The sequence below is a fragment of the Chiloscyllium plagiosum genome, unplaced genomic scaffold, assembly GCF_037043375.1.
Source record: "Chiloscyllium plagiosum isolate Xiang-an unplaced genomic scaffold, Cpla_swu_hap1 HiC_scaffold_31, whole genome shotgun sequence".
Lineage (NCBI taxonomy): Eukaryota > Metazoa > Chordata > Chondrichthyes > Orectolobiformes > Hemiscylliidae > Chiloscyllium > Chiloscyllium plagiosum.
In genome coordinates, this window is record NW_028270169.1 from 39,751,597 (window position 1) to 39,777,265 (window position 25,669).

At 40.0% G+C, this 25,669-nt stretch overlaps 1 protein-coding gene across 5 annotated transcripts in view; it reads left to right on the forward strand.

The window, feature by feature from the left end:
• The window catches only part of LOC148141898 (phosphatidylinositol-3,5-bisphosphate 3-phosphatase MTMR4-like), a 100,518-nt gene that overhangs the window by 14,055 nt on the left and 60,794 nt on the right, over positions 1-25,669 (forward strand). For all 5 annotated transcript variants that reach the window (XR_015752373.1, XR_015752375.1, XR_015752372.1 and 2 more), the window contains exons 5-13: positions 1,603-1,784; positions 4,169-4,297; positions 6,004-6,115; positions 10,668-10,863; positions 12,527-12,712; positions 13,764-13,934; positions 14,305-14,456; positions 18,417-19,845; positions 23,124-23,234. Coding sequence is in view for 1 of the 5 variants with exons in the window: in XM_087977457.1 (XP_087833583.1) it covers positions 1,603-1,784; positions 4,169-4,297; positions 6,004-6,115; positions 10,668-10,863; positions 12,527-12,712; positions 13,764-13,934; positions 14,305-14,456; positions 18,417-19,845; positions 23,124-23,234 (2,668 nt within the window). In the remaining 4 variants the exon portion in view is untranslated. The remainder of the gene's footprint in view (positions 1-1,602; positions 1,785-4,168; positions 4,298-6,003; positions 6,116-10,667; positions 10,864-12,526; positions 12,713-13,763; positions 13,935-14,304; positions 14,457-18,416; positions 19,846-23,123; positions 23,235-25,669) is intronic.

Consider the following 25,669-nt stretch of genomic DNA (forward strand, 5'->3'; position numbering starts at 1 on the left):
AGCCTGTTCAATGCATCTCAAACCCTAACCCTAATCCATCTTTATCCATGGAGTAAAAGCATTGCTTAATTTAGTATTGAGCTTAACAGATTCAAGCATCCCAACTCTACATCCTAATCGCCACACTTCTACACCACGCATGACCTTAGTCTTTCTGAGTGAGAATGAACAAAAATAATGCATATTTGTGCTGCTGAGCCCTGACTAGTGACCTTATTGAAAATTATATGGAAATTAAAAAAGTGTTATCAATGTGGTTAAGTGTGTAATATGTAAACAATGTAAAGAGAAATAGTTTTTGGTGGTTGAAGGGTATGCTCGTTCTAAAAGACTGTTAAAGAAGAATAAACTGACATTGTTTAATTTCAGTGACACAAGCCAGAGACCGAACAGTTGCTTTGGTTGTTTGTGTTGCAGCTTATTGTTGAAACTAATATTCCTTAAATAATTTCCCATTTCATGAATTTGCTTGTTACCAAATATATGTTTATTCATTAAGAATGGCCAAACCACTGTATCCTGCTGTTTCTGCTGCAAGCTCTTCTCCAGCCCATAGCAGATATCCCCACATCGTAACAGAAAATGACATGTGCACAGTTATTCAATATACACAGATTTATTGGTGAAGCTCCAATACTACGACACAGATGTCAAAATACTGATAGTCATAGTCCATTCACAGTTTCCAAAATTCTGGATTTAGCACAGAAAGAACTTGGAAACACTGTTTTAAAGTTAGGGGTCGCTCTTTTAGGGCAGAGATGAGAATTTGTTTTTCCTGAGGGTTGTCCAGCTTTGGAATTCTTGGCCTCAGAAGGCAGTTCATTGAATAATCCTAAGACAAGGCTAGGTAGATTTTCAGTAGGCAAGGAATCAAAGCTTGTCGAGGATAGATGAGATCAGGTCGCCCACGAACTTTCTGAATGTCTGAATAGACTCACTGCCAAATTGCCCTACATCTGCTCCTAACTCTTACATTTGTATGTCATGACCACTTAAGCACAGTACAGAAGCTAGCTAGCATCTGTGCAACAACACCGCAACAAGTGTTTCCGTGTGAGAGAGAACTTTTAAAAAGGGAGCGAAGGAACAAAAGGCTGTGGAGGATATCTTCAAATACTTGATGGATAAGTTTGAAATACAAGTACTCTTGGCTACATTTTCTGTTTTCAGCCCATGATTTTGAATTCACTTGAATAAAAACAGAAAATTACATGTGCACAATTATTCAATGTATGCAGATTTGTTGGTGAGTTTCCATACTAGGACATGGAAGTAGAAATACTGATAGCCATAGTCCATTCACAGTTTCTAAAATTCTGGATTTAACAGTTAAGTTTTGGTTTACATTCAGTTACAGGTGCAATGCTGCTATTGCCAGTTATCGAAATGCATTATCATGTCGTGCATTCTTGTTGAGCTGCCCAAGGAGTGCTGTTGAGGGCCGAAGGGCCTGTACTGTTCTATGCTCTGCGCAATTGCATGTGTGTGAGACTTGTGCTGAATGTTTTGAATGGAAAATTATCTGAAATATTTCACATCTTTCTGGTGCACCTGTTTGCAATGTCTCCACATACTAAAACTTAATTTTTTTTTCTTCAGGCACCTGCGGAATGGTGCTGTGATATCACGTTGCAGTCAGCCTGAAATCAGTTGGTGGGGCTGGAGGAACGCTGATGATGAATATTTGGTGACATCCATTGCTAAAGCCTGCATTTTAGACCGAGGAAAACTGAGTGGAAAGAGCAGAAATGAGGGAAATTGTTTGTCCGACACTGACTTTGGTGAGATTGCAGACTAGAAACCTACCTTATGCCTAATTGAGAAACTTGAGCAATTTATGTCCCAGATTGCTTTGTATCTCCTCTCCTTACCATATGCTAATTCATAGCTACCTTCCTGCACCTCTTCAAAGTGGTCATTTAATGTCAATTAACCTAAGTGCTCTGTAGAGACAGCCCAGTGAATTTTATTCTTTGCAACAATGTTGATACATATCCTCCCCTGTAGATGGCATTACATAGCTAGAAAGTAGGATTTTCTTCACATACTTAAGGCTACAGGTGCAAAATGAATAATTGAGCACGCAGCACTAGCTTATAAGTCCACAATTATTCAAAATGTTGGTCCCATAAGATGATGACATCAAAATTTAAGCAATTGTACTGGGGTGAGACCTACAAAGTACTCTCCTTTTCCATCTGCAGAGGAATAGGAAGTCCTAAGTGGAATTTAAATAAATGTAAAGAAAGGAAGTAATATAGATGTATTTCAGATTTAATGAAACAAAACGTGGTGCTGTTTACTGATGGAATACTGCTTCATAACCATGATCTTCCACAATGTGGAATATATCCCACCTACATCATTGAGGATAACAGATATTTTGTTGCAGGAAAGGAGGGATAGCTGAAGCAATCAGCCGCCACTAACTTTTGTCAGATCCGAAAAGTTGATGTATTATTGTAAAGCTATACTCCCAGGACTCTTCCCAACTTCCAGCTGCCATCTGTGTCTGGTGGATAGTCTGTTGCCAACAAGGATTGAGAAAAGAAATAGAGGCAGCTTGATCCTTTGAAAAAAGAAAAGATTAGGAGCACCAGTGCATGGAACTTATGTTACAAGGATTGACAGGTTAGATGCAGCCAAGCTGTTTGCTCTGGCTGCGGGGCATTTTGGAACTAGAGTTTATGTTCTCAGAACAAGTGATCAATTGGCCATTCACTCAAGAGGGTGAGTCCTTGGAATTACCTATCCCAAAGGGCTGTAGACCCTCAGTGATTAAGCAGATTGAAGGCAGAATTTGACAAATTTCCAAATATTAAAGATGTGAAAGGATATGAGAATAGTGTGAGAAATTATGTTAAGGTGAAAGATCAGCCAATATCTCGTTGAATGGCAGAGCAAATTTGATAGACTGGGATTACTTCTTCTGTTCCAATTTCCTATGTTCCGTGAGTTTCAGTGGATTTCCGAAAAAGCAACAAATGGGATCAGGAACCAGTTCTGTCAGGTTTACAATCCATATTTAAAATTGCCAGAAATTGCAATTTTAGAATTACACTTCTTGAACTTTGTCCCTTGGGATCCCAGCTTGCTCTTGAAAAGTTCTTAGGCTACTTCATGAGATCAAACTAGATCTCCCCTGCTCAGAGATCTCAGAATCTGCTGATTTCCAAATATTTACTACTAAAGATTGCAGGAGAAAGTGAGGACTGCAGATGCTGGAGATCAGAGCTGAAAATGTGTTGCTGGAAAAGCGCAGCAGGTCAGGCAGCATCCAAGGAACAGGAGAATCGACGTTTCGGGCTTAAGCCCTTCTTCAGGAATCCTGAAGAAGGGCTTATGCCCGAAAAGTGATTCTTCTGTTCCTTGGATGCTGCCTGACCTGCTGCGCTTTTCCAGCAACACATTTTCAGTACTAAAGATTGCTGCCAATCAGTTACCTGTCACGAAAACTGCCTTTGGTCTTTGACCTTGGAAGACCAGCATGTCAGTCTGAACTCAGTCACTTCAGGTGTGGGGTCCTTCTGATGCACCACTGTAGATGGAGGGAAGAAGACTGTAATCTTCAACAGATTTTTTAACTGACCATTTTGTCAGAATTTGAAGTAGAGAGTCACAGCAGCAAGTATGTCTTTTTAAAAATTAACTTGTGGGCTGTGTATGTTGCTGGTTGTCCTTAGTTGTCCTTGAGAAGATGGTGACAAGATGCCACCTTGAACTGCTGCAGTTTATGTGCGATAGGTAGACCCACAATGCCATTTGGGAGGAAGTTTCAGGATTTTGACCTCATGACATGAAGGAACAGTGATGTATCTCCAAGTCAGGAAGTTGAGGGGCTTGGAGAGGAACTTTGTAGCTGGTGATGTCCCCATGTAGCTACTGCCCTTGTCCTTCTACATGGAATTGGTCATGAATTTGTAAGGTGCTGTCTAAGGATCTTTGACAAATTTCTGCAGTGTTTCTTGCAAATAGAACACAATGCTGCTTTTGAGCCTACTGGCTTGCCATAATTCTCCTTGTGAATTCTGTTTAATTTCTAATGGTGGAATTATTTGTGTGTTATCGGTTATAGTTGGAAATGATAGCTGATGTTACTGCCCACTAAGGATCAAATTGATCACTGGAATGAAGTTAGAAATTAAAATGTAACAATCTCTTCTAGATTCATCCATATCCTCAGGTTCTATGGCGGAGGTTGGAGGGGCCCCACAGAAATTGCTTATTTTGGATGCAAGATCATACACTGCCGCTGTAGCCAACCGAGCGAAGGGTGGAGGTTGTGAGTGTGAAGGTATGCATTATGTGTTAACACAGCTTGTGCTCCTGATCCTGAGATATACCTCAAATCCTTTGCTCCATCAATTTATACTGATCAAGCTTTAAGTAGAATATGGTAGGAGAGTTTTTGTTTGCCTACATAGACTGTAAGGATAAAGACTAGCGTGAGCATGATCAGGATGTAATTCCTCAGAAGCGGAAACCTAGGGGAAGCTTAGTGTGCATGTCTCAATTTATAGGAACTGTTCCAGTCAATTTGTTCATCTGTCTGAGGTTAGTAGATCAAACTTCTAAATCCTTAAACTGCAGCTATCAATAGATAACATTAAGAGTCATCTTCCTGAAAGTGCCATGTATATGAAGATTGATTAATTTTAAACCACTTAAAAGTTAGCTTCATTACTGAAAGTATCATTGGATGTGGTTTTAAAAATTAAACATACCCAGCAAGTATTTATGTGCACTCAGTGTTCTCCTTCTGAAGCCAAGCTGATCATCTTAGAGGGCAGCTCAGAAAGCATGTTTTGTTGATGTATAGCAGCAGAAAACATGTTACTTAAGAAACAATACAGAAGCTGTTCAGAAATTTAGAACACCTCATATCTTTTAGCTAGCACCAGCTCCTGGGATTGCTGTTTGAAGCATAGGATCCAAAAGAAAGAAATCTATATTCTGAGTTGTTTGTTAGCACATATTAAGTGAATTGCATTAATATAAATTTTTAATATTTTTATTGGTTTTAGTTTTGAAGCATTTCTTAGAAGGCAGGGTATAAACTTGAATGTATGATTTTTACTTCAGAGTGCCATAAATCAGAGGGACTGCATCTTTCAGAGGATAGATGTTAGCATACATTATTCCTTTGGCTATATTGGATTTTTGATTTTAGATTTGGCCTGGGGAATTGGGCATGAATGAAATGTGAAAAGACATTTTAAGATGTTTGATGTTGTCTTGTTTGGCGCAATCATTATATTTAGTGCCTTGAAATCCATAGATAATGTTGCAACACTAAACTTACTTGAAATGATAGGAGTTGAGTAATGAGTTTTGACTTTGAAAAGAAGGCAAAAATCGAATCGCTGGTTTCTCTCGCAGACCGATCAGAACACAGAATTGTCTCTCCAATTCAGTATTGGAAGCCAATTAACTATGATCATTTAATAACCAATTGAATACTTCAATAAAGGGTCTTTAGGATCATTCTGGTTGGATGAATTAAAATCAGTCATATGGGTCTTACTTGTAAAATTATGACAGGAATTGATGATTATTTTCCTTGCCTTATATTATGTTACGCTAGCATTGTATACCAGCGTTCTGGGGAGACTGTGTTTAATATGGCAGGCTAGTTATCCACGCTTTGTATCAGGTTCAGCTTGTTCACATATTGATGAGCACCTCTGGAGTAAACCAATCACTTGAACAGCCATTACGTGCTGCGCTGATCAGAATAATAGGCTTTCACGAGAGAGTAAACTTGTTAAGCTGAATAATTCCTTTACCTCTACTTATCTTTGTGAACTGCGGTTTCGTGATCCATGTAACCTATTAATTGGAGGATTGAGATTTGGCTAGGCTTTTTTCTGTAGACCTTGATAAGGTCTGCACTGTTATGTCCATCACAGGCAATGTGTAAATGTTCCCTGCATCCTAGACAGTACCACCAGTGTTGCTACCTACTCCACCCTGATTTTCTGACTCTTGTATTTACTGCAGAATATTATCCAAACTGTGAAGTGATGTTTATGGGAATGGCAAACATTCACTCAATCAGGAACAGCTTCCATTCACTCCGAGCTGTCTGCAGTCAGATGCCAGATCCTGGAAAGTGAGTGCCATATTTCTACCAGTGTAAGCAGTTTCGGGGACTAAGTTACATATACACCTATCTCATTACTTGTTCTCTTCAGAACATACAATCTTTGACTAATATGTATGCAGTTTTACAAAGCATGTGCTGACTGAATTGTGTGTATGTACATATAAATGGTTAATTTCTTAGCATATTTTTTGTAGAGTTAAAAATCTCCCACAGGGAGAAAGAAAAATGAATGGTAAACAAAACAGATGAAAAATCTTATTAAAAGGTGTGTTTTTAAGTAATGAGGAAGGGTTAATGGAAAGAAGATCTGAAGGAAGAAATTTGTGTGTAGGCAGTTGTAAATGGATATATTCGTTTTGCGTTAGTAGGAATGTGATAACTACTCTCGAGTGAACTTTAACAAACTTTATTAAACATAACTATTTACAAAGCACAGTAAAAGGGGACATGCTGCTGCACCCTAATAGAATTGGCCATCATTTCTGTGAGATCTGGTGTCATGATGACATAGTTCCATTTGTACCTGCTCAGTAGCAATCCTGAGAGTAATGATACAATTCCCTTTATATCTTGCCGAAGTTCCTTTATTGTATCCCATTTAACAGCTAGCATTTAACTAGTTGCAGTTGACTCTTTATTCCACTTGCCCAGCTACCCCCATCCACCCTCCATAAGTCTCTGATTGGCGGCATTAATCTCCAGCAGAATTCTCAGCTTTCAGTAGGGCATATGGGATGCACGGTCAGACTTATTGTCTGGGAGGGTGAGCACAGGAATGACCGTTGCACTGCAGCTTAGAGTGTTTCAGTAACTCCCTCAAATAAAAGTGCATCATTGTCATTGAGGAAAGATACTTGTGGATCAGGGTCTACACAGGTTTTCTGAAAAGCACTGTGATCTGCAGGCATAATGCCCAATTTAATTTACTCCCAGATTTTTTTCAGAAGGTCATCTTTATACTGCAGATGAACTTCATCCCGAACACTGTGTCACACTGATAGTCTTCTGCAAACCTGAATTCCTTTCCTTCTGAGGAGTGTCTTTTTTAAGTATAAGATCGTCACTCAATTGCAAGTGAAAATTTTCATCAGCTAATAGTGCACAGTGATTTTTGGGTTTTGGCCATCTCCAAAAACCCGAGACAGTTGCCTCCTTCAATATGTTGTACCATTTGCAAGAGAATATTGGCCATCTCCGCAATTAATTCCTGGAAACATGCTTCAAGTTTTGATTTTGTAGTCTCTAAGGTTTGATTGCATTGTGTTGCTGCCAAGAAATGGACTTTTCGGTCAACTATCTTTTTATTTATTTAGACTTCAACAATTGTTGTTGAATTGTGAGATGTTCAAGATCTTAGATGCTCTAATCTAAGCTCTGTCAAAGGCATTCCATGTTATTTTAAAGCTGTAAACGTAGATCCCTGGGTAAAACATCTCAAGGGAGTATGTCACATGTTGATGTTTTGTGTATATACGTAATGCAACTCATCAATTTCACTTACTTCCATTGGTGACTGAACTAGTGAACAGTTTTGCTTCTGCATGCCTGTAGTGGTTCGACTGTCTAGACAAGGAGAAGTTTCTTCTGACTGTGACTGCAGTTGCTGTTCATGCCTCTCCTTGGTAGACTCTCTGAAGTAGGGAAAACAGCCTTATCTCTTTTTGTTTTTGTTACCTCCTCCATATAAGGATTGATTCTCCTTTTACAAGAGACAGCTGAGGTTTCTGGAACTGTCAGCTGAATCCATGATTTCAAATCCCATAAAATGAATGATGTTGGTCCCCGAAATATATCCTGAAAGAGCAAGCCAGTGTCTGCAATGTCTTCTGGCGGCTGGTCACCATCTTTGGTACTTTTGTACCCTTGACTTCTGTAGCTTCTCCTTTGAAAGTTATTATTGGAAAAACTGCCTTTGTCGTCCTAACGCTGGAGAGTCAGCAGTGGTGAGTGATACTTGGCAAATTGAATCAACATGGAGATAGTTAGAACTGCACGTGCTGGAGATCAGAGTGGATAAAGATTAGATTAGATTTCTGACAAAGTGGAACTGGGCGCTTCAGCGCAACAAGTCTCCACACCAGACCCATTCCCCTCTCCTATATTTACCCCTAACTAATGCATCTAACACTATGGGCGATTTAGCATGGCCATTTCACCTGACATGCACATCTTTGGATTGTGTGAAGAAACTGGAGCACCTGGAGGAAACCCACGCAGACACGGGGAGAATGTGGAAAGTCCACATGCAGTTGCCTGAGGTGGGAATTGAACCTGGGTCCCAGGCGCTATGAGGCAGCAGTGCGAACCACTGAGCCACCATGCTGCCCCAAGAAAAGCAATGACAAGCACAGGCCCTGCAAGTGCGAACCTGCCACTTGCGAACACCAGTGATACACCTGGTCAGTGTCGGGATTGAACTCACGACCTTGGCGTATTAGCACCACGCTGTAATCATCTGAGCTAACGGACCTATACAAAACGTGGAGCTGGATAAGGCACAGCAGGTCAAGCAGCAACAGAGGAGGAGGGGAGTTGATGTTTCAGGTCAGAACCTTTCATCAGGACTTGGGGAGGAGAAGGGAACTGCAAAATAAAAGGAGAGGGGGCACGTGTGGGGCAAAGGTGGATGGATGGCGATTGGTGGATGCAGATAGAAGGTGGTTGTGATTGATCATTAGGAAGGGTGGAATGGATAGGTGGTAAGGAAGATGGACAGGTAGGGTCAGGTTAAGGAAGCGGGGTGGAGAGGGAGGGCTGGGCCTGCATTGAGGTAGGAGGTGGGCAAATTTGGAAGCTGGTGAATGCCATGTTAAGCTGTATGGTAATAAACTCCAAGGCAGAAGATGAGGTGTTCTTCCTCCAGTTTGCGTATGGCCTTGTGTTGACGGCTCAGGGGGCCCAGGATCAACATGCGGCCATAAGTGGTGCAAAACCTGACCCACATCTCCCCACTCACCTCTGTCCAAGGCCCCAAAGAATTATTCCAAGTCCGGCAAAGATTCACGTGCATTTTGTCTAACCTGATTTATTGCATCCATTGCTCCCGATGAGGTCTCCTCTACATTGAAGAGACTGAGTGCAATTTCACAGAGCAGTTCAGGGAACATTTATGGCCCAGACGCTCCAATTAACCCCACCTTTCAGTTGCCATCCATTTCAACTCCCCCAATGACATGTCTGTTCTCCACTGTCAACATAAGGCAACACGCTAACTGGAGATAGAACATCTTCCACCTTGAGCGCTTAGAACCATATGGCCTTAATATAGAATTCACCAGCTTCCAAATCTCCTCACCCTTCCCCCTTAACCTGACCCTACCTGTCCATCTTCCTTCCCACTTATCTGCTCCATTCTTCCCACTGACCACTACCTGCATCCACCTATCGCCATCCCACCCATCTTTCCCCAGCCCCATTCCTCTATTTATTTCATTGTCTCCTTCCCCTCCCCCAGTCCTGATGAAAGCTTCTGACCTGAAACATTGCCTCCTCTGATGCTGCTTGACCTGCTGTGCTTTTTCCAGCTCCACTCTTTATCCGGATTGAATCAACTTCAATGCTTCCAGTGTCTTCTAACTGAAGAATATTTTGGGGTGGCACGGTGCTCAGTGGTTAGCACTGCTGCCTCACAGTGCCAGGGACCCGGGTTCAATTCCTGCCTTGGGTAACTGTCTGTGTGGAGTTTGCACATTCTCCCCGTGTCTGCCTGGGTTTCCTCCAGGTGCTCCAGTTTCCTCCCACAATCCAAAGATATGTAGGTAAGGTGAATTGACCATGTTAAATTGCCTGTAGTGTTAGGTAAATGAAAGGGGGTGGGTTGCTCTTCGGAGGGTCGATGTGGGCTTGGGCTAAAGGGCCTGTTTCCACACTGTAGGGAATCTAAAAAAATCTAAATCGAAATCAATGTATGCAACTCTACTTAAAAACAAAGCATAATATCTTGGAATGATATACAGGGTGTCTGTAATCTCTTTTTCTTTGTAGCAAAGTGTAGCATGCAACAGCCCTTTCACTCTGATTTTAGTACCTTTGGTGCCCCCAAATTGAATAGAGGACATTCCAAGGTATTTTTTTTGTTAACCATGGCATCGCCTCCAAAAGATTGCCTGCATCCATCTCTGTACCAATTGGAAGTTTTCTTGTCATTTGTATCTGCACAGCAGAAATTATCCTGTGAGTCTATATGATCAAGCAAGTCAGAATGTTGCAGTGGATTTGGAGCAGATAGATTTTATTTTGTCTCACTGTGTTCCTTACAATTTGGACACACTCAAACTGCTTTGATCAGTGTTTAATTTGCTGCATAGGCGTGATATGATTTCTCTCTGACTCTTACTTTTAGAAAAAGAAAACTGGAAAGTTGGGTTACCATCAGTTGGGTTTCTTAATGGCATCAACTGTCCCCTCTTTCTTCATGTGCTTGTTTTAGTGACATTTCTGAGTCTTGTTCCTTTCACATTACTGCACATACCTTTGCTTAACTGTAATAATTCATTGACCACAGCTGATTTTATTTTTTCCCCTATGATTGATGTATTCCTTTGTCTTTTGTTGACAGTTGGCTTTCAGCTCTGGAGAGCACCAAGTGGCTGCAACACTTATCTGTGATGTTGAAGGCAGCTATACTGGTTGCAAACGTGGTGGACAGGGAAGGCAGGCCAGTCCTTGTGCACTGCTCTGATGGATGGGATCGCACTCCACAGATAGTAGCGCTGGCCAAGATTTTGCTAGACCCTTATTATAGGACGATTGAGGTATGTTCAAGCCTTCTATTAGTGACGTTGATCTCTTTATGGTGCAGTTTACTACATGTTTCGTGCTATGATTTAGAATGCTCCAAACTGACTCGATATAATCCAATTCTGCTGAATGCTTGAAGCCCATTGAAGAGCTCATCTTCATTCCTTCTGACCAAGCTCTTGAAAGTGAAAGATGTTGTGTTTAGGATAATTTCAGGAACTCTGACTTGACTGAAAGAAAAACAATTAGACAATATGTAAAGAAGAGCAATGCACTCAATAATGAAATGAACAATGCTTCTGTCCTCTTTAATAGTTTGAGAGTAAGCTTCAACTGAGAAACTGGACTTCAATATTTTGCTTTTGCTGCATAATTTGTTCAGAATTCTGAGCTAGGGCAGCACAAAAAATTCATAAACAGGACTAAAACTGGGAATAGCTTAACATGAAACAGGCATCCAAAGCTGACCCAGGCAGGTAGGAAAAGGGCAAAGAAATTGAAGCTAGTAAAGTAATTTAAACCGCAACAATCTTCTCATCAAAGGACATAATCATCAAGTAATGTAAAGTTTGTGCTGTTCTTCAGAAATCTTGTCCTGAAGTTCTCTAACTGGATGAAATAGCATTTTAGTGATGCTTAGTCTTTTTATAGAAGACTCCTTTTTGTTAATCCTTATTAAATTTAAGTCAGCACTAATGGCTGGGTCACCAGGTAACTAAGTTTGCTATTTGCATAAGTTTCATAAATGTAACTGCCACCTTTATCGATATAACATGTTAATAAACTTAAAAAAGCAAACATGATCAAAGCTACCCATAGAATTAGGACTCAACGGTACAAAATCCACATCTTGCTTTTTACACATTTTTTTTGTGAGCTTCAGGTTCCTCAAAGATACTCCGTCTGCACTGCACACCTTAACATACCACCAATGCAATATTTTGCATTCACTCCAGCAAACCTATGACCCTTCGCATTGTCAGGTAGTGCTGTTAGCGTTTTGGGCCTGCACATCCTCAGTTTGGTTGAGGTTGCCCAAATCCCTCCCACAAAAGGAACATCACATCCATAAAGCCAAAGATTTTCAGCCCATTGATGGGTTGGATTTGGATGTGGATATGTGACTTATCTATCGTAATTATAGGCAGTGTTGCAACTGGAATGACATTTATTACAATAAAGCTGTTGTTATTATTGTCCAGATATTCATTTTGAAATAATGCCATTCATTCAGAGTAACTGAGTTAGATTTGTGATTGTCATCTAGCACAAAAGTGGTATAAAGGCAGAGGATTTGTTATCGCCATAACAAAGATGCTGTAAATAACTAGCAACAACATGATCTCTCTGACTTCAGAAAAGCATTTATACATTTTTTTTTAATGGGAATGTGATCGTGAAAACATGACTCCATCATTGAATCTAAGGGAAGATAATAGAATGGGAAACCACTGTTAATCTGAAACATTGAAAGTCAGTGGATCCGCTAACATCTGAAACAGACATGGCTATTTAAGTGAAGTCCCAACATCAGAAGTGACTCCAAAATTATTATTTTTTTTCTTTAATTTCCTAATGGGTGGTATTCAAGTTTTAAGTCAATATTGTACATTTTGTCATTTTATTGCATCCTGTCATTAGATTTTGAAATCAGTAATACTGTTTCTTAATTTACAGGGATTCCAGGTTCTGGTGGAAACAGAGTGGCTGGATTTTGGTCATAAATTTGGTGATCGATGTGGCCACTCTGAAAATCTGGACGACTTGAGTGAGCAGTGCCCAGTGTTTTTGCAGTGGCTGGACTGTGTTCATCAGCTTTTGAAGCAGTTCCCTTGTCTCTTTGAGTTTAGTGATGCATTCCTTGTAAGTATTCTATGCAACAAGAATTGTGTTTAATCAATAAACAACTCAGTTTTTACTTCCAAACCAGCTCGCAATTCTTTAATACCTGTAACCTAATAAAATCTCTAAAGTTTTCACAAAAGCATTTATTTATATATAATCTACATAAAGCAATATTAGGACAGATGGCCAAAAGCTTAAATGGAGAAATGTGCTTTAAGCATACCTGAAGGGAAGGAAGAGGGTTAGCCAGCTGCTGATATTTACAGAGGGAATTATTGAGCTGAGAGTCTAAATCACTGAAGGCATGTTCACCGGTGGGGCAGTTGAACTGGAGATGGTCAAGAGGCTATAATTAGATGTGAAGGATTGTGGACCTGGAAGAGATTAAATTGAGAGGTTAAAGCCAAAATTAAACTTCAAAATTGATGTATTGCTTGGCTAAGTGACTGAGATCCAGTGTAAGTCATCAGGCATTTATTAGGGGTAAGGAATGAATTCAACTTGGCAGCATATACCCTTATAAAATGCTAATAACTATAGATCATCTCTCAGAAGAATACTTGGCTCTCTGTAAAACTCAATTCCAAGACAAAGAAATCATTTCCATATCTGACAGACTCATGCAGCAACTTTTTCGTGGGTGAGATGCAAAGAAAAAATTGTTTAATGTGCAGTCACTGTCTCTCTAATAGTCTTAATTTTTTTTCTGGATTTTGTTTGGTCTCACTCAATATTACTGTGATAGTTTGTTCTTTAAAACTTCTTTCTGTGCTCCAAATACACAATCCAGCATAATCCTTGTTTCACCTAGTTATTTATTGAGCTGTCACAACAATAGATACCTTTTGACTCCTCCTTCAGATTTGCTGCATTCATCACAGTTTCAAAACCCAAACTTGGGTATGATAGTTCCTTTTACATTTTGAATCTTGTTCACCTGCTGTTTGATCATGAATTCTTCAGATTTATTTCTCAGTTGATAATATATGGTCAAGTGTTTATTATTAATATTGAAATATATTGTTGGAATTTTGTACCTGAGCCCACTGTCCTATTTATTTCTCCATAGGTAAAGCTGGTGCAACATACATATTCATGTCTCTATGGAACATTCCTTTGTAACAATAGCAGAGAGCGAGAGGCACGCAACATCTATAAGCGCACATGCTCAATCTGGTCACTGTTGCGAACTGGGAATAAAAACTTCCAGAACTACCTATACATCCCCAGTGGCGAAACGGTGAGCACCATTCAAATCAATCCTAGTCAAGGCCACCCTAAACTGGACTGTTGAAATACAAGCCTAAGTCAGTCAGGTAGCATCTGTGGAGAGAAACAGAGTTTACATTTTAGGTTGTGATGCCCTGTCATCAGAACTGATACTGCTTGACCCACTGAGTATTTCCAACTCTTTGTTTTTATGATCCTAAAAGTAAGTTTGTTCTGAGTTATCTCACACAGAGTAGGCCAGGGATAGTATACATGACTTAGAATCACGCTGGGTGATTCTTTTATGTCAATGGTAATCTTTATTGCTGTTATGCAATGACAGATGAGAAATTGTGCTAAAAAATTTTTTTTTGATTAAAAGCTGTAACTTCCTTTGACAGGTTTTACACCCAGTGTGTCACGTTCGGGCACTTCATGTGTGGACAGCTGTGTATCTGCCTATTTCATCCCCATGTGTACCAGCTGGCAGTGCTGATCTCTGCCTTTCCCGAAGTGGAGCAGCAGAGGAACGAAATGGAAAGTCATTGGACCGGTGTGTAGACTGTGTTTACTATTCTGGTCAGTTGTATTGAAGTGCAGTTAATATTTATTGTGCCTTCACAACTCAGATTAATGCAACAGCTTTTAATAAGATTTGGATGCGTTGAGAAACCGATCGTAATCCAGTGAACTTTTAACGGATTCGTGGAGTGGTGCATTTAAGATCCCCATTCTGTCTCAGCAAGTCATATTAAAAACTTTCAAAGAATAATTTACTTGGTTCTACTCATCTACTTTATCCCCATTTTTGTACATTTGGTTTTCCATCAAGTCTTTATCCAATTCCATTTTGAAGGCTACTTTTGAATCTGTATATAAGACTCCATTAAATGGTATGATATATATTCTAGCTTAAAAATGTGTTGCTGGAAAAGCGCAGCAGGTCAGGCAGCATCCAAGGAGAAGGAGAATCGACGTGAAGGGCTTAACGTCGATTCTCCTTCTTCTTGGATGCTGCCTGACCTGCTGTGCTTTTCCAGCAACACATTTTTAAGCTCCTGATCTCCAGCATCTGCAATCCTCACTTTCTCCTGATATATATTCTAACCAGTTGTGCAAAATGTTTGTCATTGGCTGCTGGTTTCTTTCCCAATCACTTTCAATTTGTTCTCTCTAGTTATCAATCCTTGCACTTATTGGAAGCAGTTTCTTTATTTACTCTATCCAAGCACTTTAAACCCATCTATCAAATCCCTTGGCCATCTTTGTTGTAAGAAAAATAACCTCAGCTTCTCCAAGTCATCTATATAACCTTAATGTCTCACCTTTCTTATCCAGCATTTCACCATCTAATGATGTTCCTCTTGAGAGTCAACCCCCCCATAGCTGCTCCATACTCAACAGATGGAGTTGCTGCAAAACTATTGCAGTTAATTTGGAAAAGAGACAAGTTTCGGTGAAGCATTCAGCTTCTCCTGGCAATTGAGAGCAGTAACAGTTGAGCATTGACCAAAATTTGCATTCACTGCCAGTAGGGAAGAGGGAGAGGATGAAGCATCAATTGATGTTGTAGGTAAATCTTTTAAGAGACCAAATGTAACTATAGCTTACAAAGCTGAACTCTACCTCCTAATCATGAAAGACTGTTTCTGAAGAATAACTTTGACAGCCCTGAATTAAACTGCAAGAGTCCTTCAGAAGGGTCACTGGACCTGAAAAGTTAACTCTGGTTTCATTCTGTAGATGCTGCCAGACCTGCTGAGTTTTTCCAGTAATTTCTGTTTTTGTTAATAATTGTTTACTTGTAGCTAGTGTCTATTTGTAAGAAATACTAATTCTTGTTGAGGAGAGAAACCAGGTCCATGCTGTGTCAACCTGGTGCTGAAAGTCAGGCACATTGGGGAATTCTGCATATTTTTAAAAAATCTTTTGCTTTTGTGATAACTCCAGAAAAGGTGAAATTTTATTTCCAGTGTGCTTCCCTGGTGAGGTGACCATATAAGTAACCCCATACATGCCTTATGGAATGTTTTTTGAAAATCCTTCATATGACATTCACCATTTCCACTGATCTACTTTGCTTCTTACACCTTCAGAAACTTATTGCCCTTTCTTAAAACAGTGATGCTAATATATTGTGTGTCTAACCATTTAAAGTTCTCAGAAGTGCTGTACTATCATGATCTCAGTAATAGATTTTATCATTTATCCCTACCACTTAGGTCAAACTAAATAACCATAGCTCCTTATTTTCTCTGTCTCCTTTTCTTGAATATGTCTGATATCTCCAAGTCCACAAAATCATGCCAGAATTTAGAGAATTGTGGAAGATCAGCAATGCATTCACGAGCTGTGTAGGCACTTCTTTTGGAACCATTAATGTATGCCATCAAGCCCAGATGCTTTGTCAACTTTTAGTTGCATTAATTTTTCCAGTACTTTATTTATTTCCCAGTAAAAGCTACTTTGTTTCTCACTCATTAGATCATTAGTCCTCTGCCATTTACTGTGCGTTTTTATGTTTGTATTGTGAAGACAGATGGTAAATGTGTGTCTGGCATTTTTTTTTATTCTCCACTATAATTTCTTTCTCTGCCTCTGAGGAATCCATTTTGCTCCTCTTCATTTTTATATAGTTATAGAAGCCTTTCAATAAATTTATATTTCTTACTGGTTTACTCTTGTATACGATATTTTCCCTCCCAAGTTCTTAGTTATGTTTTGCTGATTTTTAAAACCCTCCGTACACTGTTAGTAATCGATAACTTGCAAACCTCCATGCAAGTCCAGTGTCAGTAGGCATCTGTTCTTGAAATCCTATGATGAGATATGGGATTTTATTGTGAAACAATCCGTAAAGTAATTGTAATGAGAGCAAGTATTTGGAAAGAGCTAAATTCACTAAAAAAAATCATTGGGTGGCTGTGGAGGAAGAAGTTAGAAGCTGCAGATTCTTCTTTGACATGATGTGAATAGTGGGAGTCGGTTTCTTCCCTCCATGTCACGTTCCTTTGGATCGTAAGCATGTTTTAAACTGCTGGTGTTCTTCCTTTCCCTCCCATCTTTTGTGTGAAATGGGAGAACAAGGTCTTCAGACAGTGCTGCTTCCTGTGCTCTGACCAATATTTGTCCTTCAATCAATGTAAACAAAAGAAATTGTCGCACTCCTAAGTGTAAATTGACATTTCCTAAGTTACAGCAGGGGCTGGACTTGAAAAATATTTAATTCCCTCAAAGTTGCTTAGATGGTTGTGGAAGTTACTATAAAATGCAAGATTTATTTATCAGTGAAGTTTCTAAATCCGTTGTCAGCAGTTGACTTGTCCCTGATTGAAATAAGAATTTGAATGACAGAGCCGATTAGTGGAATGAGATGAATGTGCTCTAATCAAGAGCAGGTATTACAATAATCAGGCACCTTGTATATGGTCAATGCTGCTGATTTAAGTTTTTCTGTGCAGGTGAAGCAAAAACATAGATCTTTGAAACAATAAAATTATTCCTGAAAATTAACATTTCTAATCAACAACTTTTAGAAATTTTTTCTGCTGAAATTGAAAAACAAGACCTTGAGGTATTTCATACAAGATGTTTAATTTCAAGCATTTGTTTTCTGTATTTTGTGTCCATCTTTTGAAATCATTAGAAACTTGCTATATCTGACATGGAGTAGACATCTTTAGAGCAAACATAAGATTTTGGAAAGCCCAGATTAAAATATATACCTATATTATATTGAAATTTCTTCATTATTAGACTGGATTGCCACTGCAGACACAGTGGATCTGCCTGCATCAGACATTGTTGTCACTTATAGACTTTAACGATTTTTTGACTGTCCATTCTTTTACTGCCCAAATCTCTCCCCCTAATAGTGTGGGAATTAATTCAGTTTCTGTTATCCCCTCTTGCTTCACTTTCTGTTCTGATCACAGCATTTGACTAGTTTGCTCCATATTTAACCTCTTGTTTAGAAACTCCTATCTTGAAGTGACTGAGATCTAGTCTCCTCTTCTCTTCGTTGAAGCTTTAGAACTGTTGCAAATGCTGCATGTTGAGGATTGGAAACTTGGCAAATCTGAGATTGGCACAAATACCAACATCATCCTGGAGATAATGGAACAGTGGTCATTTCACTGGATTAGTAATCCAGAGGACCCAGTGAATTTTCATGGATGTAGGTTCAAATCCCACCATGGCAATTTGTGAACCTGGATTTCAATGAATAACTTTAGAACTGAACCTCTAACTGAAACCTCTTAACTACCATTGGTTGTCACTTTAAAAAAAAAATGTCCAATATTCTGCAGGGAAGGATCACCTTTATTTGGTCCAGCCTATATTTGACAAAACTCCACAGCAACGTGGTTGACTCTTAATTGTCTTCTGGAATGGCCTTGTAAACCACTCCATGGACAATAAACAATGCTCACATTCCACTAAAAAATTTAAAAAGTTAGTTTGAATTTTGCATTTATTGTGTAAATTCTATTGACTCTTTGTTTCTTTTTAGATTACCGAAAGCCCGGTCTGTGGACAATCTTCCTTTGGCTTGTGACAGTGGGACTCCATTGACAAGAACATCCAGTGATCCGAACATAAACCAACATTGTCAGGAAGGATGTCTCACTCCAGAGCCTAAAAACATACCGATGCTGGCTGTACATGATGGCTGTGCTGTGCCTGATGGCCCTGATGCACCTGATGTTTCTGAAAGTGGGGCTGCAACACCACATCCTGAGCAAGAAGTACTTGGCTTAATACATCCAGTAGAAACAGCAGAGGAAGCTAGAGAAGAAAATCTATTTCATAACCTTCCTCTCCCTAAAGAGGAGGAAGAATTGGCCGAAAGCAGAAATCCGAATGAAAGGACAGAGTACTGCAGAAACCTCAAACCATTAACTCACCCCAAAGACACTCAACAGCAGGAACCTTTACATCATCTTAGCATTAATGTAATAGCCAACAAAGAAACTGAAGAAAAAACACTTAAGGTTACTGCAAAGGATGAAGTAACTCTGGATAAACCAAAAGAATGTAGGGTTTATGAAAATCTCCCAGGTCATGGTGAGCCATTTATATCAAACCCATCTGCAAAGACCATCTCGGGCACTAGTCAGTTATCAGGATATGAGGGCAATCCTGCTTTACAACCCTACCTCCACTCTGTGGCAGATGTGCTTAATATCAAGGAGAAAGTTTCAACTATGCAGAGCTCCACAGAGACTGTGACTGAGGACAGGGCTAAAGCAGATGGTTTCTCTTTCCCCAAAGACTTGAATTTTGGGAAGAATGGTGTCCTGCTTGCAAATGGACTTCAAAATGTAGCAGAACAATGTAAGTTTGGGAGGACAGCAATAGAGAATGTGAGGACTACCAGAAAACACATTTGTCAGAGTCAGTTCAGTGACTTTTCATTATTAGCTTCCAACTGGGAAAATGTACAGGGTTTGGTAAAATCTGCCTATAGCGGAGAGACAAGTCACCGGAAAGTCAAACTGAATGGTTGTCATTATAAAAGACTAAATAATAAGCACCTGAGAGTGGGTTCTGCCATGAGTGGACACTACCTGCTTAAAGAAGAACAATTAGGAGCACTTAAAAGTCTCCGACAATCCCACCAGACCCATTCCAGCCTTTATTCATTAGGATCAAATGTAAAGACTTGTGGTTTTTTCACACACTCCTCTCAATGGAGACAACTTCAACCAGTTGGACAGATTGCTCCCACAACTTTGGAGATGTCACCGAGCTATGTAGATGATGATGGATTACCATTTCCTGTAGATGCTGTTCAACAAAGGTTACGACAAATTGAGGCAACTTACAAGCAGGAGGTAGAATTACTTCGTCGACAGGTTCATGAACTTCAGATGCGACTAGACAGTCAGCAGTACTGTGCATCCCCAGTGGAGCTGGATATTGACTACGGGGATGACTTTGTAAGTGAAGAGAGTCTTTTAACAACTTATGACAATTTTTGTTCAGGGTGACAAAAGAGCATGCCTTTATTTAACAACTTTAAATCCTCAAAGTCCCAAAGACTTCACTGCCTATGAAGTGTGGTGACTGTAATGTAGTGAAGTACAACAGCAATTAGCACACAGGCTAGCTTCATAAATGGCCATGATGTGAAATTCACCATGTCAGATGAAGGATGAATACTGGCAAGAAAGCTGAGAACTCTTCTGATCCCTTTTTTAAAAGTGCTGTGGGATCTTTTGCATTATAGAGGTCCAAAAGGCAGCAACTGTAATAATACAGCAGTCCCTGAAGTCTCACCTTGACTTGCATGCTGAAATTTCTGGCCTCGCACTTAAATTTAGACCCCTTTACCTTGGGCAAGGGTTCCCACACTGGTTCCCATGGCTGATGTCTGACACTTAAGGTATTAAATGCCAATATTAATTATTATCTCAAAAGTTCAGCAACTTTACCCCATTTCTCTTTATCTCAACTAAATTTTTTGACTTCTGCTGAAATGCTTTTCCAAGTTAATAGCTTTACATTACATATTTGTCAGATTCTTCCAATGTAAGGTTGGACATGTTTCAAACCCACTTATTTTTGAGAGCACCTCAGTCATGTCTAACCTTGTTTATCCCAAAGCGTTTTTTTAAGAAACTGGATGGGAGGTATTAAGTCAAGAGAGTTTAGAAAGGGAATTTCAAAGTGTGGTCATAATGTGGTTGAAGGGATAGGTACCGATATCAGGATGAAGAGAATCCATAAACATGGCCAGTTCAGAGGCATATTGAATCAAGGCTGTAACATGAATAAGCTGAAGTAGACTTTGACCATTTCTGCTACTCAACCAGATTGAAGCTAATATGTATCTCAAATCCACCTTCCCTATCCCTTAAACTCCTCATACCAAAGATATTGATTAAACTCGGTGATTGAGCATGCACAGCTCTAGGCTGAAGCTTCAGAACCCTTTGAGTAAAGAGACGTGTCATTTCATAACCAAATAGCCAGCCCCTTATTCTAGGAATCTGACCCATGTTCTAGATATCCTAGCCAGGCCAAAGATTTTCTCACCATTTGATCTGCCAAACCCCTTATTTTTATATGTTTCAATTAAATTATCTGTCATTCGTTTAAACTCCAGGGAATGCAAGCTTATTCTACTCATTGGCCCACTTAAGACAATCCTACATTGCAGGTACTAGTCCATCGAACCATTGTTGCACTCTGTCAGGGGAAGGTATACCCTTCCTTGGCTATAGAGATCAAACTGCACACAGCATTCCAGACGTGGCCCCACAAATGCCCTGTATAAGTGGAGTAAGTTATGTTTATTCTTGTATTGCAATTAATGTTGTAGAGACTGTGTTGGAGCTGTACTGTCACCTGACTAGTAATCCAGATGCCCAGGCTAAGGCTATGAGCAGGTTATGAGTAAATGGGGCTGTTGCAATTTGGAATACAGGCAACAGATGTTAACTATTCTCACGATTACGTTGGAGTCAGCAGTGACTTGTTCAAGACAGCATTTTGCACAGATGTTTAATACCTCTAAGAATAAATAAGTAAAATGATAGATCGATGGATCAGATCTCATCAATGTAAATAAACAGCATCAAGGCATACTATTTAAAGATATTGCTAAGAAACAGAATGTGGAAAGGGAATAAAGGCCAAAGACATGTAATTGTAAGGTTATGGGAAAGTCATTGCTAGAGATGCTCTGAGTATGATTATGAGATCAGTAAATGGCTCACTGAGATAGCTAGCAGAGGTGTGATTGACTGACTGTCCAAACCCCAAGAGATCAGTAGGAGTTAATAAATCACACTCATAAAGAGATGTAATTTGAGTCACACCCATGCATCATTGTCACTGTTAACAGTGAGCTATGGCCTGAATATTTTTCTCTTCCTGTTCTAAGTTACTGAAGTGACATACAGTGACAGCTAATTGTGATCTGGTAACCAAACACAGACTAAGGGCTTTCTAACCTATTTGGCTTGGCGCGACAGCAAGTTGGGACTTCTATCACTGAACAATTGAGAAGCCTACACTTCCATTTTATAACACTTGGAATGGAGTTCAGTGCCAGTGGATTTTGCAGTCTGTTTCTTGGGTGTAATGCTCCATGTTTTAGTGTGCAAATGCAATTTTCTTTCTTTTCCTTTTCTTTCTCCTATAAGAACATTGTTAGTCGATTCCTTTAACTGTCAGTTAGAAGTAGTCTTCTCCGTATTCTGTTCAACATTTAGTGCGAGAGATAAAGTTGTAATCCAGAAACATTAAGCTACAGTTTGCTCATTGTAACCTAACTATATATAGAGTAGGATTAAACTATTTTCCATATAACAATGGGTATCACGTCCAATTATCTATACTAAATAGCTACTTAAAATCAAGTGTGTGTGTGTGTGTAAATATGGGACCCCTGAAGAGCAGGACACTTTCTATTGTTCTGCCTCCTCTCGTAATGTGTCTGCTTATAGCTTTCTCTCTGGCCAAATATAGCATCCCTTCATGAAAATTAGGTAAAATTCTGATCCAAAGTCTATAATTTCAACTTGGAGTTCAAGTACTCTTAAGTCACTCTCACTGCAGGAAAATTATGTTAGATTCTCCAGTGATTTTCTTGCATTTCTTCCAAGGTTGTTGTGATATCACTCTAAAAATTTGATTTTTTTTTCATTTGAGGGGGATTGCAATCAGGATCCTGCTCTCTGACCTGACTTCTAGGTGCTGACCTCTAGAGGTTAGTTTGTGCCCTTAAGTGCACAATGAACTCTTCAGAGTGCTTGTGCCCTTTTAAAATCATCTCTGCAATTTTCCCACAGACTTTTGTTTTTCTTGCTCTTACTCTGGTAATGTCCCTCACTTTAGCAGAAATCTCTTCTGGTTTGGGTACACTTCCTGAACAATCCCCAACATAGGTAAATGGGTCAGGTAGCAGAATTTCTAATTTACCAAAAACCTTTAATCTGTGTCCATAACTTTGTAAACAAAATGAATCTGTGGTGTCCACAGTGTGGAACTTGCTGCAGCATGAAACATAACTAATGTGGATTTGGTAGTTTGTGTTGTTAAAGTTATCTGATTTTCTGTGCGCGTGTGTATAGAAACAGTATGGGGTTTAATGTATATGGTATGAATGGTAGGGTTTGGTACAGTGTAGGCGTTATGGATTTAGTTCACCTTTTGTTACTGATAATATGTGCTGTTATATGGTAAATGTTTCAACAACTCTGATTTGCAGACCTGCTTGAGAGAGTCAGATGACAGTGATATTGAGGAATCTCTGTCCGTTCACAGTGACGAGCAGCGCTCAGAAGCAAGTTGGGAGCCTGTGGATAGGAAGGAGACTGAGGTAAGAGCATAGGTTGTTTGTCATTCTTTGTACAACAGAACCACAAAATGGAGAACTCCAGTCAGGAAGCCATTCTTTTAAACCTTTGTGAAGAATTTGCATTTCTTTTTCATTTTGAGTTATATTGCGCAGATGTGAATTATTCAGTGCCTTGGACTTCAACAAAAGCCCCTCTGTCATCCGCTATCCTGCTGTAAAGGAAGCACATTCTCTGTTTCTCTTGTTTACCTGCCTTGCGTTTCCTTGTACCACCATGAGATTGAGGTTATCTTAACACAATTGAAGATTAGTTAGTGGACAGAAAACAAATGTAGAAGTAGATGAGTTCTTTTTTGGGTTAGTAAACTATTACAAGGAGCACATCAAACAAATCAGTGGTTGAGCTTCAACTGTTTGTGGTTTTATAAATTATTTGGATGAGTCAACAAAATGTAATGGCTCCAAGTTTATTGACTATACAAAATTGTATAAGAAGATAGACTGGGGATCCAAGATGGCGGCGACCCAGTAAGACTGAGTCTATAGTGCTCCTCCCAAGACTTGGGCACAGTGGGTCACCTACCCCCTACCAAGCTCACCAAATCATTTATAAATCATTTATAATAGTTTAGTAACTCAATTAGTTGTGTAATATTATATTTAAACAACTTAATCCTAAGTTAAAATGACTAAAGGGAAGGGAGCCCGCAGCTCTCAGCAAGCAGGAACCCCTCCCCCACACTCTCCAGCTGCAGCAGAGGCATCCACAGCCGCCCCGGGGGACTTACCTACAGTAGCAAGTCTTGCAGAAATGCTTTCCAAGCTTGACTCGAAGATCGATGCTTTTATCGTCGAATCCAGAAACCGTTGGGAGTCGCTCTCGGCCGCGCTGCAGAAGCACGACCGTGAGATTGAAGAAATTCAACGCCGAGTCGGAGGGGCGGAGCTAAAGGCCGCGACCTCCGAGACAACCGCTCAATCGGCCGTGGATCAGGTCCGGACTCTCGAGCAGCGAGTCCGAACCTTGGAAAATCATATTGACGACCTCGATAATCGAGGTCGCCGAAAAAATATTCGTTTGCTGGGCCTTCCCGAACGGGAAGAGGAAGGCCAGCTTACAGCATTCCTGGAGCAGTGGCTGCCACAACTTTTAAATCTGCAAGCTGGATCAGGCCAGGTAAGGGTGGAATGGGCCTACCGGGTCGCAATACGCGGGCCCGGCTCGAACCAGCGCCCACGCCCGGTCCTGTTCCGGCTGCAGAGCTACAGGGAGAGGCAGATACTCCTAGAAGCCTCTAGAAATCTCGGAAAAGACCCCCAAGTTATGATCTACAAAGGATCCAAGATCATGCTATTTCAGGACTTTTCCCCGGCTCTGGTTCGAAAGAGGAAGGCATTCGACGAGGCGAAGAAGCGTTTAAGGGACTTAAATGTTCAGTACTCCTTACGCTACCCAGCGATGTTACGCTTTAACCATGAAGGATCCGTATATAACTTTGGATCACCAGAAAAGGCTAAGGAATTCTTGGACTCTCTTAGATAAACTGTAGGACATAATGGATGTTGGTCCGCTTCCCCCCCCCCCCCCCCCACAGCTTTGGTTTATATCCCCTCCCTTTTTTTTTCTTACCTTACTGCGTAATATTATCATGGGGGGTGGGGAGAGGGATTTGATTTTCTCCCCCCCCCCTTGGAGTTGTTTTCTGTTATTATTTTATGTATACATGAGGGATGTATGTATATGTGTGTGTGTGTATGTATATATATATATATATATATATATATAAATAAGCTGGGGGATTTGGTTAATGTTGGTGGGGGGAGGTGGTTACCTTATTCGATCTTTCCTCTGTCTTTAGGAGCGGGGTTGTTTTTCCCTTCGTTATTTTGAATTATCATATTTAATTATTATTTGTTGAAGTGGTAATTTTATAGTTATATGTTTATATATGGTATTAACATTACCAAATATACCCAGGTGTTGGTATGGGTGGGGGTGGGGTGCTCACTGTTAACTCTAGCTTTGTACTATATTTGAATTCTCCTCATTTTATTGAGGAGTGCCTGGGTCAAGGGTGGGGCATTGGTTGGGAGAGGATATGAGGGACTTTTGGAGAGGAAGTGACGCCCCCTGGGAACAAGGGGGAAAGTCTCCACTTAGATACGTTTTATATTTTTTTTATTTAGAAATAGTTTTTTACTGTATTGTTGTGGGTGTATTAAAGAGGCTTTATTTTTGTAAATTTTACATGTTCCACGCTCGGGATGTTCTGGATAGGGTTCCCCCTCCCGAGGGGTCTCGGATTGGCCCAGAGGATTATGATTGATCAGTCGGTTAAGTGGTGCACCTGGAATGTCAAGGGGAGTAATTCGCCACTTAAAAGGAAGAAAATATTATCAAATCTTAAGAAGGAAAGAGTTGATATAGCTCTCCTACAGGAGACACACCTGTCAGA